At 31.4% G+C, this 19,225-nt stretch overlaps 2 protein-coding genes across 2 annotated transcripts; both read right to left on the bottom strand.

Moving 5' to 3' along the window:
* Positions 1 to 2,345: 2,345 nt before the first annotated feature.
* LOC129307154 (protein MEN-8) lies at positions 2,346 to 4,007 on the bottom strand. The gene is made up of 2 exons (XM_054948038.1): positions 3,670 to 4,007; positions 2,346 to 2,563 (listed from the first exon to the last, which is right to left on the bottom strand). The coding sequence occupies exons 1-2, from the start codon at positions 3,953 to 3,955 to the stop codon at positions 2,559 to 2,561; spliced, it is 291 nt and encodes a 96-aa protein (XP_054804013.1). The 5' UTR covers positions 3,956 to 4,007; the 3' UTR covers positions 2,346 to 2,558.
* Positions 4,008 to 5,639: 1,632 nt separating this feature from the next.
* On the bottom strand, positions 5,640 to 18,338 carry LOC129287288 (probable methyltransferase PMT15). The gene is made up of 6 exons (XM_054923533.1): positions 17,688 to 18,338; positions 15,807 to 16,017; positions 8,906 to 9,200; positions 7,162 to 7,551; positions 6,014 to 6,091; positions 5,640 to 5,886 (listed from the first exon to the last, which is right to left on the bottom strand). The coding sequence occupies exons 1-6, from the start codon at positions 18,336 to 18,338 to the stop codon at positions 5,658 to 5,660; spliced, it is 1,854 nt and encodes a 617-aa protein (XP_054779508.1). The 3' UTR covers positions 5,640 to 5,657.
* Between the last annotated feature and the right edge of the window lie 887 nt (positions 18,339 to 19,225).

Below are 19,225 nucleotides of genomic sequence, written 5' to 3'. Positions count from 1 at the left end.
TGGGGAGGCTCTCCGCAAGGGGAATAATCCGCATACTACTGCGGGGAAGCCTTTGTCTCCTGATGCTCACCGTGAGGGGTGGGGTCGCCCTGTTGTGGGGCCTGGGGGGAGAGTGTCCAGCGCCGCAAAAGACCTCGGGTAGGCGGGGTGAGCGGAGGGCTGTTACATTAAAAGGCGCCTTTTATGTAACAGCCCTCCTGGGTCACCACTGCTTCTCTAGGGTCTTTTCCCAGGCGCTGGACAACACACATGTCACCACATGATTGCCGGCTTTCCCACTGGTGGTACAGTGGTTATTCCTCACCCCACCCTCACGGGGGTCTTTTGAAACCTTCCCAGACTCGAACCTCCAACCTCTACCACCTTAACGAAGTTGAGGCGAAGTCTGGTACCATTGAGTCAAGTTGACTCAATGGTACCAGACTTCGCCTCAACTTCGTTAAGGTGGTAGAGGTTGGAGGTTCGAGTCTGGGGAGGTTCCAAAAGACCCCCGTGAGGGTGGGGTGAGGAATAACCACTGTACCACCAGTGGGAAAGCCGGCAATCATGTGGTGACATGTGTGTTGTCCAGCGCCTGGGAAAAGACCCTGGAGAGGCAGTGGTGACCCAGGAGGGCTGTTACAACTCTCGCCTTCTCTATTGATGTCTATGAGTGGTTGAGCCCTTTGTTAGCTTCTTCGTGCATGATCAAGGTAGAGTGGGCAAATCACACTTAAGTCTAATTTTATTGGGCCTAACTTGGCCTAACACCTATTTTTGACCCTAATTACCACTTTATATGATTATAGACCCAGTTTAATCCATAATTAAATGCCTCAAATACTAATTTATTCCTTAATTAAACCTCAAAAAATAATTTTTTTTCCTTCGACTACTTTGGTAACAAACCTTTTGGCATGAGAAATGATGTTCTCATGGAATTTTAGATTGTTGTCTCACAGAAATATGCTTTGAGAACATCACTGTTTTGGTGTAGTGCCTAATTTTAAATCCTCACTTTCCCCAATTAAGTCCTTAAATAAAAACTAGTATGTTACAATGATAGTGAAGGTAGGGGTCGCTCTACTAGAGTAAAGAAAAAACTGTAGTAGGATTTATTCAAATGGGGTTGCTTATCAATAAGTTGTTTCAAGGATGGAGGGTGAGGGGCAAAATGATCATATTAAGGAGTTCTAGAGAGGTGGAACTCTATTCTTTAGGCCTAGGTATGGAATCCAGTTCCACCATAATTGATGGAATTCACTTCCCTAGAGAACCCACTTCATGTAAACCAAACACTTAAATTTATGGGTTCCACTTCCGCTTCTGCTTCTATCCCTCTAGTTCACTGCTACCAAATGGGCCATTAGTCTTGTACCTTGTCTTATTTTACTATGGTTGATACTTTCTACTATGGTATCTTTTGATAATAATTACTTACTTTTTAATTGCCATGGTAGTGTTTTAATTAGTGGCTAAGTATGTGGATAATTGTATTGTAGAGTTGAGCACATTACAATATGTTATGGCTCAACAACTCTAAACAAGGAATGACACTATCAGTATTTTTAATATTTTATTTTACATAGATAGGCATATAAATCTTACTATTTTTTTAATTATTATGTCACTAGTTTGAACAGCGATCTAATCAATTAAACCATGAAAACCATGACCCGATAGCATTTTTAGTTTATCATTGGGTCTAGTTTTAAAAAATTGAATTTACAAGAACTATAAGTGTTTACCATAAAGATCTTTACAAATAAATAACTCTTAAATTTGGTTCTTGATAAAAAATTTCCCAAATATCTCATCACTTATATACACAAAATGTTACTCTATACTTTGGCTTTAAATGCAAGAAAAATTCTCTCCAATTTCTATTATAAGATACGTTTAACCATCTCACTACAACTAGTGAGAGGTTGTTATGTCATTGACTTTGTTTGAAAATTAAAAAAAGAAAAAACCTTTCAATTTTACAAATTTTTCAAAATTTGCATTACATTATCTTTAATAGTTGATGTGTTTATATAGGTGTAATATTAGAAAAACATAATTAATACTTCACATTAAAAACCATCAATCTCTTATAAAACATGCCTTATAATAAAGACCGGATAGTGTATTGTCCAAGGTCTATAGATATTATGATTTTATACTGATATCTTATGTGCGCGCATGAGAGAGATAACAATTTAAAATATTTTATTTAAAATTTTAATATCTTTTTTATTTTTATTTTAAAATCAAAGACATTCCATAACTGTTCTAACCACATGTTATATGCTGATTTTTTTTCTGACCTGATCCGGGGAAGACAAATTTCACAAAAACAAGAAAAGTCAAAGAAGATTCACAAATTAAACAAAGAGGAAGCCAACAATATTTTTATTTCATGATGACCGAGGCATTTTCTTTTTATATAGTTTATATTATGATCTTACCGGACAGATGTCTAATATATAGTATATAACATCAAAATAGGTCAATGGTTGAAATCCTACAAATGTATGAAAAGGTCGCCAAGTTGAGCTTCTCGTCAACATTATTCACCGTACCCAATTGGACCTGCTTCAAGCTTCACAAATGATATCACCACAAATTATTATTGGAAAACTGAATAATTATGCAGAAGTGTATATGTACTACATGTGTGTGTGTTAAAATTTTCAAAATCCGACAAGTTATATAAATAAGGTAAAAACATGGATTCAATTGCAGGATCAACTTAATTACAATCTGATAATTGTTTCAGCAGCTCTTCGAATGAACGATTTTTTGATTGGGTCAAATGAAGATCTTGTATAATAATATTAATAATATATTGATGACTTCTATGAAAACAAATTTAAAGGTCATTTTATAATTGTGATATCAGACAAATAATCATGCATTCTTTCTTTCTTTCTTTCGTTTTTTTTTTTTTGGGTCGAAATAATCATGCATTCTAAATGCTTAAATAAGTACGAAAGAGTGAAAGAGTGGCAAAGCCAGTACCCGCGCCATGACCAGAGGGTTCAAAAAATTTTATAAAATTTTCTATTTAAAAATAATTGATCTTTTTAAAAAATTCTTTCAAAATATTGAATGAAGTCTAGAAAAGTTCGCTAATAATATTTTGTCACCATAAAATTACACAAAAGAACTTAAAAAATTATGGAGAAGAAGACCAATAAAAATTTCTTGTTCCTTTGCAGTAATCTTTTATATATTTTTTGTAATTTTTTTTAATATTTTCTAATCAAGTAATGGTTAAAATTTTAATAAGTTAATATTGCACTATTTTTAAAAATCGATGGGAAACATTACATCTTAATTGCTCCTCTAGTCTTTTTTATAAATGACTTCCAACATATTTTTTTCTGTAAAAAAAAATTTTATTAGCATCAAGAAAAAATTTAAAACTTATTAACTCTCTATCTAAAAATTTAATAATTTTTTAACTTTGTCTTTATTAAATATATATAATTTAATAACATTTTTTTTTTGAAAAATTCAATGAAAAGTAAATGAAAAAATTAAATTTATGATAAAAATTTAATGAGATGATTTATAAATAAAACTAAAAAAAAATTCTATCTATGCCTAATAAATAGGAATAAAATGTAAGTTTAGAGTCTTGACAGCAGAACTAATAAGTTAAGGATAAAAGTATCATTTAACCCTTAAATAATATATACATACTTGATGAAGGACAATTGAAGGAGGGAAGGTGACACTGAGAAGGAAGTTGATAAGCGACCCGGAGAGTGTTGCAGAGGCAGTCACGGTCGACCTCTCCGAGTGCAGAGCAGCACTCGGCACTCGGCGCCGAGTTGTTTCCGGGCACCACGAACGGCGCGCACACAGTCAGCCTGCTCACTCCGTTCGCACAGTTGCCGTCGCTCTGTGCCTCAGCTTTTTCTATGGCCACCGCCGCCATCAGTGCTACCGCCATCACCACCACTGCACGTGCTAGAGTAGATGCCATCGATCGATCTCGCTTTGAGTAATCTGATCAGAATGTTGAAATAATTAATATAAAGTTCTGTTCTGTGATTTTCTGCGGGAGCAAAGGTCGCGTTTTATAGGGATGAGTTGAAGCGGTGGTGCTGTGTTTTCGTGTGACTCGCCTGCCTTCTTGTGCGTTTTTGCTTCGCAAGTTTTGCGTTGGCGTCCTCACGCAAATTGAATCGCCATTCAATTTTGAATATTTAATTAATTTTATTTAATTTTTCATATTTTTAACATTTTTTATAATAATAATAATAATAATAATAATAGTAATAATAGTAATAATCCTTAATCAGTCAATCTCATAACTTACGATGTTGAACATTGGTATATAAGTTCTCGGGTTTAAATTTTTTATAGGAAAAAAAACACCATTCCTAAAATGTTATCTCATTTAAAATAGAAAAACTGTCAATCAAGGTCAATTGAAAGAAAGTTATATCAGTTAAAGATCACTTGTTGTCAAAACGTAAATGGATACTTATTGATTTGGGTTAGTCTTTTATTAATAAATATTCATTCGAGTTTTAACAATTCATTCTAAATTAATAGCAATTCATTCAGACTTATTTTCCATTCAGGTTTTAATAACAATTGCTCTTTAATTGATATAAATTTCTTTTGGCAGTCCTTGATTGTTATTTTTCCTTCAAAATATAATGATAATAACTAACTATTAAATCTAATGGAAGGAGTTAATCTTTCATAAACTGATAAACTAATACTTGAATTCCTACATCAAAAAGTGCACATGTTTAATACTTGATTGTGTTTTAAATAGGATTGGTACTAGTAAAAGAATTTGTGTACAGTAAAAAATAATCATAGTATGAATTAATTAGTGATACTACCAGCAGTGACAAAGCCACGTATGCCCCATCACTCGAAAAAAAAAAAAAACACGGATATAGATTTTTAGATTTTGTACCCCTTTTTTAATACTTTGGCATTAAATTCATTTGATTCTTTTTTTAAACACGGATCCAAATTTTTTAATTTTTTAATTCAAAACCCATTACAATATTAAATATATATAATTGATTTTTTATATTGTTAAATACTTTTTTAAACTATTATTTTTTGAAAAAAAATTGCACCCCTAGCCCAAAGTCGTTCTAGCTCCGCGACTGTATCTAGCAACGATATACAAAATAATGACAAGGTCGTTATAGATCCGCCAGTGAATCTAAGGAATATTATGAAACAGAGTACAAAATAATGAGACTTATTTATAAATTATCATTTATCTTAGATTCACAGTACTTCTTTTACAAATTATATTACAAAGGATTTTTTATTTATCTCATTTAGTTACAGTTGCGCCAAAATAAACTTTTAGAGAGACTAGCTAGTAGTAAACTTTTCATGGGCTCAAAGCCCACTATTGGACAAATTGCTTGCATAAACCATATATAAGTTGATATTATATTGATAAAATGCAAAAATCAAATGCATAAACCCTATATTAATTGATATTATTATATTGATTTTAATGAATTTGTCATTATATTTTTTTAATTAAAGAACTTTGTAAAATGTAAAAATCAAATGCAATCCCCCCCCCCGAAATATTTGATACAGAATGTAATAAAAAAAATAAGGAACATAAATTAATCGAATTAAAGCTGGGGAAAAAAATCCAAAAACACTTTATTATCTCTTGAAAAAAAAAAACAAAATTAGTCAGAAGAAGAAGGTTCAGGAGCTGTCCAATATTTCTTGACCACAAACAAAAGCTTTTGCCGTTCAAGAGGTCCATCTTCATGGTCAACAATTTGACTCTCCCACTCCATTCCTTCAACCAGTTTCTGCACTTTGACCAAAATATCCACGTCGTCTCTGATAATTACACTTCCTTCAGGTCTCAGAATCCTATCCATCTCTATCAGAATATCCTCCATCTCACATCTACAAAGTAAAACCCAAATGAAAAACTCAGCTTAATTTCATGATTCACAATTTGCATGGTTAATTTCAAAGGAAGAAGCAAAGCTATACTGCATAGTAAGGCCAATATATATATATATATATATACCTGCTATCATAAAGAGTGAATACAGAATCAGCATGAATCAGATCGTAAGTTCTAGGATAAGTAGACATTGCTTCACACCTGCAAGAAGGAAGATATATTCAAAGGCCATCAGCATAAGCTCCATTACTGAATCCAATGTTTTAACAACTAAAATGGATGACTAACAAGATAGCTTAGTAGGTCATGGTTCTCATGCATGGTTAAACCAATAACATAATAATTAAATAAAAAATATTTATATAATATATATAACATTAAAAATACAAATAATATTATTCTTAATTCAAAGTCATTAAGTCATAACATATTAATTTTTAATGTTCTCATTTTTTATATGCATATTTTTTTAATTTATCTGGCTTGTCCTCTTAAAGCAAATTAAATGATCAATTTTCAATTTAATTACTCTATACTTTAATTCATATATAATACCAATAAATAAATCATGGACTCATTTTTACTGCAACAACTTCCAAGAGGAAGTTGACATTAATATTTTTAAATTCAATAAAAATTTTCATATCTAAAATAAGAGTAACAAAATCGATTCAAAATAGTGTAAGTATTTCTGGTTTTGAGTTAATTCCAGTTCTGTCAGAACTGCTAATGCCAATTCAAAATGTTCTAAAATGGATTAATCTCCAAAATAGATTAACAAGTCAAATTGAGTCATTTTTGTATCTAGGGAGCGGAGTCACATTGGGTTGAGGGGTGCAAATGTATCCCCTTACTTTGAAAAAAATTATAAATGGAGTATATAAAATTTACAACTTTGCACCCCTACTCTTGATATTTTGCACTCTATGAATTAAATGAAAAATATTTAGGTTGAAAAAAGTATTAAATATATAACATTTTAATGATTTAGATAAAATATAAAGAGTATATTTATAATAAAAAACCATACTAATCTGTTTAATATAATTTTTTAAAATGAAAAATAATGATAAAACTATTTATGTTATAACAATTTTAGTCCTAACATAATTATTATTTTTTAAAAAATTAATTTTTATTAAATTATTTCATACCCCTAACTCAGGTCCTGACTTTGCCACTGGTGGTGATCCAACTAATCTGACCATCCGGATCGGTTTAGTTCTTAAAACACTAACTAAATCAGATAGGGAGGGGCGGAGGGAGCTAACCAATCATGGTAGGTTCCGATCAATCCGCGTTCGAATATGGCGCCGAGTCTGTTAACCTGAGACTGAGGAGGAACCACGTTCATGACCCAAACGGGATTGTTACTTAAAGCAGCTGCAAATCCACCAAGGTAAGCGTTCATGTCCAAGAGGTTTCGATATCTGGATTGACCAATCTGAGTATTCACTTCCTTGTAATAAGAAACTCGTTTATGCCACAGTTCTGAATCCTTCTGGAATGTCTCAGCATTAATTCCTTCCATTGTTCCCTTGTAAATCCTCGGAGGAACAGCACTTAATCTTTCAGGCCACCTCTTCAGTATGCCACCTGCTGTCTCTTCCTTCTTTGATACTTCCGGCAGACCACTCAAACAAGTTTGCATGTCTGTGTACCTGAATATATATATATATATATATTATGACAATTATTCAAAACCGATAAATTTTAAAAAAATTGGATATATGAAACTTTTAGCCTTAAGTTTGCCTCAATTATCAATGTTTTATTTTAAGTTTAATTTTTATTGATTTTATGAGATAATTCAACGTTCAGTTCCTATAGTTTTAATGTGTTTTGGTATAAGTTTTCGCGACTTTTTTTTTCATCTTTTCATGTCCCTCTAGCTTATCCCCTCTACAACATTAATCCCTCACTAACATACATCTAGCAGGACAACATCCGATAGTGTATTCTAACATCCGAGCATGTAGGGTCAATGGAGGTCGAGCATTTTTCCTTTAACTCATACCCTAATAAACCTTCAACTTTGTGGGGTCATAGCACATGTTTCCTTTGTCATATAAGATTTGGATGCTTCTTTAACTTCTACGTTAATGGCACTAGTGACAGTTCAAAAAATAATATTGTTAGTGCTATCACATCATCCTTCTAAGCATATTTAAAAGTAAAGGAACTAATATTGCATATAAAATAAATTAAAAGGAATTGGAATAATAAAAAAGAATTATAAAGACTTACACCAAAACACATTAAAACTATCAGGACTAAAAGTTATATTTTTTTCTTAATTTTTTAAGTTTTTCCAATAATCAAGTTAGTCCTTATTATTAAAAGAGGGAGTATAACACCGCTAAAATCTATTAACATGGATAGCAAAATATTAAATGCACAGTCATATGGATTAATAAAAAGAAATGTAACTAATTAGGCAATTAGGAAAAAGGAAGCATGTTCAAAAATTTCTAAAAATAAAAAAATTAAATTGATTTGAAGGTCAATTTATTTTCATTTAACAACATATCTGTGCCAAGTCATCAACATATACTCCCTTTAGTCCTGTTTGTAAGTTACTTCTAATATTTTTACAAGAACGAAAGAAACCTTAAATCTTATTAACTCGGTCTAAAAATTTAATAAATTTTTAACTTTATCTTTGCTAAATATACATATTTTAAAAATAAAATGTCTATCATTTAATAATCTTTCCCCATTTAATAGGGTAAAACGATAAAGATAAGATGAATATAATAATAATTTAAGTATTTTATAAATAAGATTAAAACAAATACTCTCTCTGACTTATAAATGTAGGACCAAATGAATACTTTATGTACACACAATATATTTAATTTAAAAGTTAATTTGTGTTTCAAAGTTAAATTAAAGAAACACAAGAGACTAATTAAATTAATAAAAATTAAATTTAAAGGATCACATTATAGTAATTAATAAAATATATTTAAAGATGCATAATAAAGCCGAAAATGAAGGAGTTGATGAATTTACCAGGCGAGGTCAGGATGAGTGTGATTACTGGGAGAGGGACAGAAGGAACGAAGAATGGGTTTGCAGTGAAAATGGTTAATGGGCTTTTGCCAGATGGCAATATCATCCTTCTCCACCACCTTGTTCCAGCACAGGCTTCTCGCTACCTTCTCAATACTCTTTTGCTCTTTGTTCAGATCCTCCTTCGTTCTCTCCCACCCTTTCCAGTGTCTCTTCCAGTTTATGGGTGGCCCTGACAGAATCCAATACCCTCCCGGTCGCACAACCCTATCCACTTCGTTCAGATACATCCCATCTATATACACAACACCATATTAATTGCAGTGTATATGATAGGTCTGGAGCCTCTAATCTAGGACTAGAGTCATTAACAAGAGCCAGGCTTGACAAGCTACCTACTTAGGCCTTGAATTTTATTTTGAAGGTTGAGCTTTAGAAAAAAAAAAGATTTTGGTGTAAAAAGGTTTTTGGACACTTTTCTTGTAAACCCTACAAAAATGAATTCAAGCTTGAGTTGTGTAATATCTTACAATTTTTAACACTTGAATTTAATTTAAAATAAAATATTTATAAATAAATTTATAATTAAATTAAAATTAAAAATAATTTAATAAAGATTTAGAATTCAAATTATACTAAATAAAAGTTTAGTTTTATTTTATTTTTAATTATAGAAAAAATTACTACAATTGCTCGGGGCTTTTGTGTTATAATAAAGAAATGTTGGGCCCTTCATTATAATTTTTTCTAAAGTGTTTGGATCAGTTTTTTAAAGGGCAATACACGTAGAAATGAAACAAAGAAAGCAAAGAAACAAAGAGCAAGAAAACAAGGGAGTGAGAGGAAGAAGAGAGGAGGAAGATAGGGGGTTAGGCTTAGATCTAGAAGGCTTTGTTGCCGTTGCGAGCTTGGCTATACAATAGGTAAACTCCTTACTTCAATTATCTTCCTTCCCTCTTGGTTTTCTTGTGTTTTTGGAAGAGAAAAATTCTTGATTTTGATCCCAAATGTTTTGTTCTTGTAAGCTTTGATTTTTTTTAGATCTTATAGAGGTTGTTTTGAGTTTTTATATAGTGCTCTAATATTTTGAGTGAGCAATTGGATGAAAAATAGAGTTTTAAGGCAAAAATCAAACCCTAAGAGATTGGGGTTCACTCTTCAATGGTTTAAACCTATCAATTTAGTTATAATTCTGCTATTTAAATTCAATAAGATTTAGATTAAGTTTTGGTTTTAATTATAAGGGTTAATTATTAAAGTTGGTGACAATAAGTGAAGGTTTTTAATTGATTAAAAATTATATAAATTTGAAAATTGGCCTAATGGTGGCTAATAAATAATTTTGGTGGTTAAGTGATATTATGTGAATGGTTGGTTTAATATATAGACCATCATGATGGATTATGACTTATTGACCCAAGTTGTGTGGTATGAGTTATAGTCTTCATTAATGCTATTTGCCATGAAAAGTTATATGAATCACTTATATGTTGTAGCAAATTATTAGTGGAACTTAATTGGAGGATAAAAAACAACCCAAGTTTCATTTTTTGTACAAGGGAAAATCTTTTTAGTATAAAAGAATTAAGGTAACAAGGGAATCTATATTTCTTATTGCTTTATTTAGCTATTTTTAAATAAATATTACTAGTTATCATGCATTACATATTTTAAATGATTAAATGTAATTAATTGTGTTTTATAAAGACTTATGGGGTATTACTTGGATAATAGTGCATATATATTTTCTATTTGTTTAACAATAATATTTTCATGGAAACGAGATTAATTGCATGCATTGTAATTATAGAGAATGGAAGTTATACTTAAGAAAGTGTAATTGAGTTAGGTACATTAAATAGGCTAAGAAACCGCTTAAGGGAGGAGTGATATTTGTTATGCTATCTTAAATTGTTGAAATGGTCAATACTCAGGAAATGTAGACAAGAGTGAAAAGCATAATGCTAGTGGAAGTTCACCAATGAAAAAGTGTGGGCCTATAATATTCTATGGCACATTGCCAGTATCCAGTGTTGCCTTTCGTATTGTAGGCTCAATGCGCTAAAATGGTTAGTAGATTGAGTGTTTGACACCTCTCAGTGGGAGATGGAATCCGACATATGAAGTTTAAGACTGAGTCCTTAGGCCAAGGTAGCCCTCACATGAAGAGTAAGTCGAGCTAGCTCTGGGAAGGAGTTAGGTTTGGTTGCTTAGGATTCACGTGAAGAAGCATAGGTGGTTAGGTAGATTTGATCATGCCTTATTTTATATTTTGTGCTTATGGAGGTATAAGTAGGTATAAGGTTTACCTGCGAGCTAAAGAGTGTCAGGGGGCATTCCGTCGGTCAAGAAAGGTCATACCGACCTACATCATGCATTCATGCATTTCAAATGATTAAATTATATGTTATGTTTAATCTCTTATTCATTTATTTTGACTATGGCTTACTTTGTAATAATAAATGTAGATTTCTTTATTAATGAGACTGTGGTTGTCTCACTCCTTTCTTTTCAATATTTTTAGGTCTAAGTGAAGGATCCAATGGTAGATGGGGAAAGGAGCAGAGTCAGGGGTTATTTGTGGATTGTAAAGAACTACAATCCCTTTCTTTTAAGTAAATATATTATAATGTATTTAGGATCAGGGTGTTAGTAGGATGTGATTATACATATATATGTGAATATGTGTAGATTGTATGATTTTGTATAAATTTTTGTCTGCTTGTAGACTTATGACTAGGAAACTTGGTTATGGTGTGTGATTTTGATGGATTTAAGTTTCACTAGAAGCAAATATTTATTTTGATATATATGTGGTATACAAGCAAATACAAAATGATTGCATTGCGAATGATGTGCTGTGGGTAAATATACACCTTGGATAGAAAGAGTGGGTGCGTGGGCCCCACAGGGATCTTTGAGCTAAGTAAAAATGTTTAGCATGTATATTCATATGTGTATATGGTATTTGGAATGGTTTTTGGCCACTCTTATGTGATTTGTAAACTTTGAGAGCTTAGGGTCCATTTTAGAAAATGACACTCGAGTAGTCAAATTGTGATATAAGAGGTTTTCCTATCATGTAAATGTTCTATCAAGTACTCCTAGTCCTATTTGACGTGTCTAAAGTGTGTTCATAAGTTTGTGACCATTAAGATGAGATTTAGACAATTTGGAAAATGATTTTTACCAAAAAGCTATACTTTTACATTTGGGTGTCTAAATTTCAATCCGACTGTCGGATTTTCTTGAAATTTGGATCACAAGTAAAAAATTTTATAATCTTCATGTGGTCTTTGAAATCACCTCAATCGAACATCATACGAAAAAACAGTACACTCTAGCAGTTGATCCGGAGGTGTTGTTAATGCTGTCATGACTGTAAAGTTGTTGAATTTGTAACATGTATGAATTTCAATCCATCTGTTAGATCTTTTTGAAATTTGGTACACTACTAGTAATTATTAAAAATGATGTGTGAGTTTTAAAATCATTTCAATCGAAGGTTGAATAGCAGAACGACGCCTCCCAGAAGTTGGCCCTGGAGGGCCGTTATGGCAGCAATTTAATGCTGTTATGACAGCATCTTTTTATCCTGCTTTCATCTAGCTTGCTTTCGTGCATTATAGGTAGAACCTATAAATTTTTCTAAAGATTTTAAATGTTTATTTTACGATAGTGTATTCGTTTAGTGATTTAAATTATTTGTTTTCTAAGTTGGTTTTAGGATCAACTCCTTAACCACACTTAGTTTATTTGAATTATGTAATTTTTAGATAACACTCGGGGCAAGTGTTATAGGTTGGCTCTTAAGCTTTTATAATTTTTAAAATTTTATTTATATAATTTATTTTAAATTTTGAATGAATACATGAAAATAACACAATTTGTTAAATATTTATTTTAGATAATGAAGATGGAGTTATTAAGGTTGTTGAAGTAACACTATCTCTTTCAAATATATCTTCCTCTGAAAGGTCTAATGTTTTATTTTTAAATATGGACTAAATAATATTTATATTTTAGATATTTAATTAAGATACTTTTCAATTTATATATGTATTAGTATAATTAGAAATTTTAATTTTAACCAACAAAAATTAGTCCAGTTAATAAGAATTTGACTCATAATATATAAGGTTGTGGGATCAAACCCCACTACCAATATAAGAATCTTGTTGGTGGAGAAATTTTAATTTTAAAACAAAGTTATGCAAGCTTTTGGGGCCCTTGAGCCCTGTCAATAAAGGTCGAGCTTTACAAAAGTGATAATTTTAAGATAAGAGGGTTTATAGGCTTGAGCACTTAAGAATCAAGTTTATAAAGATTGTGGTAGCACTTATTGACAACTCTACTAACTCCTCATTCTTTAATATCTCATTTTCTAATGTTGTTGGTAATATCCTAACTTCCTAATGTTGCAAGAATTTGAAGAATGAGGGGTCTGATAGATGATTCTTGTTTTTTTTTTTAATATTTCTTGCAATGGCCCAACCTTTCAATCACGTTTGATTACTAAAAAAAATAGAATGGAATGAATTGAAAAAATAAAATAAAAACAAACTAAATCACACTTTTTCCTATAGTAAACATGATAAAACTCATTGATGTATATTATAAATGTGGAAATCATTACACCTTCTAAAAATCTCATAAATCATGATTCTCAATTTCATAAACTAAATTACACCCCCTCTCTTATAAATGTGTTTATATATCTCTTTTAATTATCTTATTTTTACCTTCATTTTTTTAATCAATTCCATTTCATTCCTTTCTAATAAGTAAACGTGACCGATTTTTTAATATTTCTAATGGTAATGAAATGATTTTGATATGCCATGAAATGGTATAATTTTTTTAATAAATTTTGTAAAGAAAATATCCTAAAATTGTGCATATTTTATTTATTTTTTTAAAAGTATTAAAAAAGTCTAAAACTATATAGTTTCATGTGGAGTTAGTCCAACCCGCCAAAAAAAAACAATGACAGTTGAGTTAAGAAAATATGTAGGAGCTAATTTGCTTTAAAGTGAATTATTTTCAGCCGATCTCACCAAACCAGTTAAAAACGAAGCCTTTTTAATATGCACTTGCATACAGCGGCAGGCAACGGGTCACAATCTACAACTTGCCAGGTGACTTGGGATCCAGATTCCTTCTCAGAGGTGTCTTCCCTCAGCATCTCTTGGCATCTCAATCTTAGCGGTCCAATAAACATCTGATGCCCCATACTTTATCACATCTCATGTAAAAATAATTTTATTTTAAAAATAATTATTTCATTAAATTGGATTTTAATTTCATTTTCTATTTTCAAAATTTATTCTAAAAAATTACCCAGCAGCATTTTATAAAGAGACTTATAATCCAGCTTACCCGATAGATTTTTATAAAGAGACTTATTTAATAAAAATTTGAGTAAAAAAATTTACAGAGTAAATTAGACTATAAGTAGGTATTTATAGTTTGACTTATTCAAACTCTGACCTAATCTATTTAATAAAAATATGTTTAAAAAATTTATAGAGTAAGTCAGGCTGTAAGTCTAACTTATACAAATTCCATTGTGAGCTATCTAATAAAAACTTATTTTAAAAAATCTAACCAAAAATTTTTTAGAAAAAGTTGAATAAATTATTTTTACATGAGATGATGTAGCAAAGTATGAGATATTGAATATTTATTGAAGGGCTAAGATTGAGATGATGAGGGAGAATGCCTCTGAGAAGATATGGATCTAGTAACTTGTATCCCTAACTCTAGTTACACCAACATGTGATATTAACATATTTCTTATATTATATAAGGTTAAAGTGTAATTTTGCTCTTGAATTATTTTCAGAAAAGCAATGTTACTCTTAAACTGATTAAATTAGAATAATGTTGCTCTTGCCATTTAAATGTCTATTACTATAACTAGTGAAACTCACTTTTCGTAAGTTAAGATGTAATTTTATCCCTAAACTATTTTCAAAAGAGCAATGTTTCCCTTGCAATTTGAAAATCATAAATGTCCATTAATTGTAGCTAGTGAGATTCACTTTTTATTATCCTTCTCTAGTTAACATTGAATCAAGTTACGATTTCAACTAGATTGTAGAATTTTAGTAGATAAATTAGTTTTTGGGTAACCACTTTATGATGGTTTATGTATAGACTTTTTTGTTTATAATGCATGCCTATGAGAGAGTATATTTATTTATGATAGTCAATTTTGTTCATCTTTTTACCCTAAAAATGTTATTTATATGCTTTTTGGTGGATCAAGAGCTCCTCATATAGTGTTGTCAGTGTGAATTTATACTTCAACTATTTTTATATTTGTCACTAAAGAAAATTAGTACAAAAATTCTTCTCAATGTATAATTTATGACTCGTTGAAATGTTAGTGGAGAATATCATAACACTGATAAATATTTTCACATGAATATTGAATTTAAGAAAAGATGTGAATGAAATGACACTAGTACAAAAAGTACTTTTTATTATCTCTCTTTAATTAATAAACATTTATAATTTTTGAATGGCGGGAGCAACATTGCTCATATTTAATTAATTTAGGGAAGATGTTGCTCCTTTAAGAATAGTTTAAGAGCAAAATTATACCTTAACTCATAAAAACTAAGTCCCATTGGCTACAATAACGAACATTAAACGGGGAGGGCAATATATTGCATCGATTTAATTAGTTTAGGGGTAACATTATTACGATGAGTAGTTTAGGGGTAATATTATTTTTTTGAGCATAATTTAAAAATAAAATTATACCTTAATCCTATTATATAAAACCTAATGATCAGAAGGGGAAAAAAACAATTGAAAGCTTAAGCCTCGATACATTATACCAGATACACTAGAGAGATGGAATTTTTAGAGGCCATTCGGATTAACGACGTACCGTATTGGGCCCAGGGAATGAGGCAGCGAGAGCAGTGCGCGATGTCGAAAGCGCGGGAAGGGAAAGGGAGCCTCTTGGAGGCCAAGACCCCGATAAGAGCAGGGACTCCTCGTTCAAGAGCGAACTGGACTTGAGCTTCGTGTGTGTCTCTCGGTGCTATTGACACTGTTATTATGCCCCGCCGCATCAGATACGCTCCCCAGCTCGCAACCTGTGTTTTCGCCAAAACGACAACATGGTTTTAAAGGCACCTGCCACTACTATTTTGTTCCTTTTTCGGAAAACATAGTTTCTCGTTTCTTCTCAAACTCGTCTAATCTATATCTCTGCATAATTAAAGAATGAGCATTATATTATTTATAATTTTTCGGTGCTATGTTTTTATTAATATATTTATTAATAATTATTAATATTGATAAAATCATTCTCAATAAAAAAAAAGTCCTTAAAAATTGTCATATCAATTCAACACTAGATGTGGCAATGTCAAAATATCCCACCCTCCTTGAAAGTAAGGGTAGTAATTTTGGCTAAATTTGATAGATCAGTTTGAATAAACTTTTAGGGTTGAATTTGAGAGTTTAAAAGATTTTTCTTACTTTAATTTTATTTGGGATAAATAAGACTGAAAAACTAAAGGTTTATAGTTGAGCTTGATTATATAAATTTTTTTAATATATTTAAGTATTTTAAACTTAATGTAAATAAATTCAGCCCAAATAAACCGGCTCACCCCCTAACTACTGGTTCTATTTGAAAGATTAAGGTGAAAGAATTTAACCTTTAATAGGTTTTTATATAGAATAAAAGCTATTAATTAGAATTAGATTCGTGGATCACTAATTGATACTCAGACAAATGCTTCATGCGAGAAATAAGGCACCTTAATTAACCAAAAGTACAGCTTTGCTTTGATTATAACCTCACAATCTCCCAAATCCCTAATTTAGAATCTAGTTCGAGGCATCCTTAATAAGTATTACCTTCAATTTTATTTATAAGACAGAGAGAGAAATGTTTATTTATCATATTATTAAATTTTCATAACATATTTCTTCTTTTATTTTCGATTACATGTTTGAGAGAAAAAATATATTATTAAAGTATATATATTAATAAGGGCAAATTTAAGAACTTAAGTTTAAAGTTTTTTTATTTATTTTGATGAAATATGTCAGAAGTGATTTATAAATAGGATCAGGGAAATATTTATAAGTAAGTAAACATTTTTTATTACTATAAATACTAATTAAGTTGTTTAAAATTAAAGAGGGTATAACAAAAAAACAAAATAAAAATTAAAGTGGGTAAAACAAGTTTAATATTTTTCTCTTTTGTTTGTTTATCTATTCAATTATATACAATTCATATTTTTTTTGGGTAAAAAGAAGATACCCAATATATTCTCAAGCCACCCTACTAGAAAATTAATAAAATAATTTCTAAAAGATATTTTAGATTAGAACCACCAACAAGAAAGTTGGCAATATAATTTTGGTCATGCAAAAGATATATGACCAATGAACATTAATATTTATAATTTTTTTCTTATTAATTAACATATGTACTATAATGCAGGACTATATTTAATTTTTTTTGCACTGAGGTGAGCCACACTTTTATAAATAGCAGAATTTTTATTTTAATAAATTTTACTGAATATAAATAATATATAAAAAATAGTATTTTGAGGGGGGAAAGGGTCATCCCTGTGACGTGTTTATTTTAAGAAGAGGCTGTTTGAGCTGGAGTCACTTTAGCTGCCGTGTGACTTTTTTCCCCCCTTTCATTTTATTATTAATATAATTTTTATGACCTTCCAAAAAAAGAAGAGGCTGTTTGTAAAATTATGAAAACAAAGAAGACGACAAAGAACCATACCCCACACCCGGTGTCCAGGGCGGTTCTGATAGAGCCATCTCTGAGATCGATCAGCTTGCCGATATCATCAATGTATGCGTCCGCACCGTTAGGAAACATGGTCCCTCCCCCAGGAAACCTAAACCGATCACCCTCATACCGGATCCAATTCTGCACCGCCTTCTCCACCGTCAGCTCCCGGTGCGGCACGTTAACGTACCACACCACGTCACGGCTCTCCGGCCACCGGAATGGGATCTTATACCCAAACGGCGCCGGAACACGACACTTAAGCATCTCCTTCTTCTCCGGGCAATGCCGCTCCCTGTAAATCATCCTGTTCCTCGAGTACTTCAACGACCTATCACGATCCTCACACGGCGTGTACTCGCTATACTCAACGCCGCAGCGACGGTACAGCTTGGGTGGTTCCGATGAGGGTAGTGATGAGGTGTTGTGGAGAGAATGGAAGTTGATGGTCTTGGGTTTGAGATAACACGGACGGCCGACTCCGGTGGCGGCTATGGCGGTGGTGGTGATACGGCCGCCTTGTTGATAGGCGCCGAAGAGGTAGAAGATGAGGCAGAGAAAGGCCACTAAATAGTAAAGGTTGAGTCTGCGAGAGAAGAAATTGGGTTTTGAGGGTTTGGAAGTTGGGTGGTAGGCTTCCATATTGGCTTACTTACAAGTTAGAAAGAGAGTGAAATGTCGAAGAAGACGACGACGACGACGACTTGAGACGGTCTTTTATGACAGAAGAGAAAAGATATATGCAGATGAATGAATAGTTATATAATCGTGGTTATGTAAGGATACGGGTGTGAAATTATGAGTGTAATTACGTGTGTTAAATGGGAAAATTACAATGAAGGACTTGGAGTTTCATCATTTCCATATATATCGTCCTATCATATTCGATATTCATTGGTTCTTAACTTCTTATAAATAATCCTAATTTTAAGAAAATTGGCCAATGAATGTGATTATAGCTATGCAAATTGGTTATTTAATTTATCAGAGGAAAAAAAGAAGGGGGCGGGGGGTCGGGCATATTAATTAAGTGAGTTGGCACTTTTGATTTCCAGGACGGGCGGCCCTTGGTAGTGAGGGTTGAATTTGGATTTCTATTCAATTACCATATAAAGCACCCATTTGTTTTATTTAAGTTCTCTACTTATTTTAATCATATTTTTCTTAAAAAATTAATAGGGTACTTGTTCAAACTTCATAATGGAATGGCAACTAAATATACCTTATAAGAAGGTTAGTATCAAATCAAGATTTTTTAAAAAAATTTACAGTGCTGAAATATATATATATATATATAACTGAATTTGAAAACTTGAGTTGTGATTAGATCTTAATGATATGTTAATTTTTATTTATGAGGTCTATAGTTTTTATTCTCAACCAAATTTGGCTTGATTTGGATTGAGAAAAAAGTTAGGAAAAAGTAGGGAGGAGAAAAAATTATGAAGAGAAATTTTTTTTAAAAAAGTAAATTTTTATTATTTCTAAGAGTTTTATCTCATAATTTTTTTCCTCCATAATTTTTTTTC

Source organism: Prosopis cineraria, unplaced genomic scaffold (genome assembly GCF_029017545.1).
Source record: "Prosopis cineraria cultivar Desert tree isolate PC_DT_omini unplaced genomic scaffold, ASM2901754v1 PC1, whole genome shotgun sequence".
Lineage (NCBI taxonomy): Eukaryota > Viridiplantae > Streptophyta > Magnoliopsida > Fabales > Fabaceae > Prosopis > Prosopis cineraria.
This window is presented reverse-complemented; position numbering and strand designations above follow the sequence as displayed.

What these genes read in the sequence shown, in the direction of transcription:
- LOC129307154 (XM_054948038.1), bottom strand. Translation starts at nt 3,955, where the DNA reads ATGGCATCTACTCTAGCACGTGCAGTGGTGGTGATGGCGGTAGCACTG.
- LOC129287288 (XM_054923533.1), bottom strand. Translation starts at nt 18,338, where the DNA reads ATGGAAGCCTACCACCCAACTTCCAAACCCTCAAAACCCAATTTCTTC. An exon ending in CCCTGGACACCGGGTGTGGG is followed by an intron (nt 16,018 to 17,687) that starts GTATGGTTCTTT and finishes GCGAAAACACAG; the next exon opens with GTTGCGAGCTGGGGAGCGTA. An exon ending in ACTCATCCTGACCTCGCCTG is followed by an intron (nt 7,552 to 8,905) that starts GTAAATTCATCA and finishes ATATATATTCAG; the next exon opens with GTACACAGACATGCAAACTT.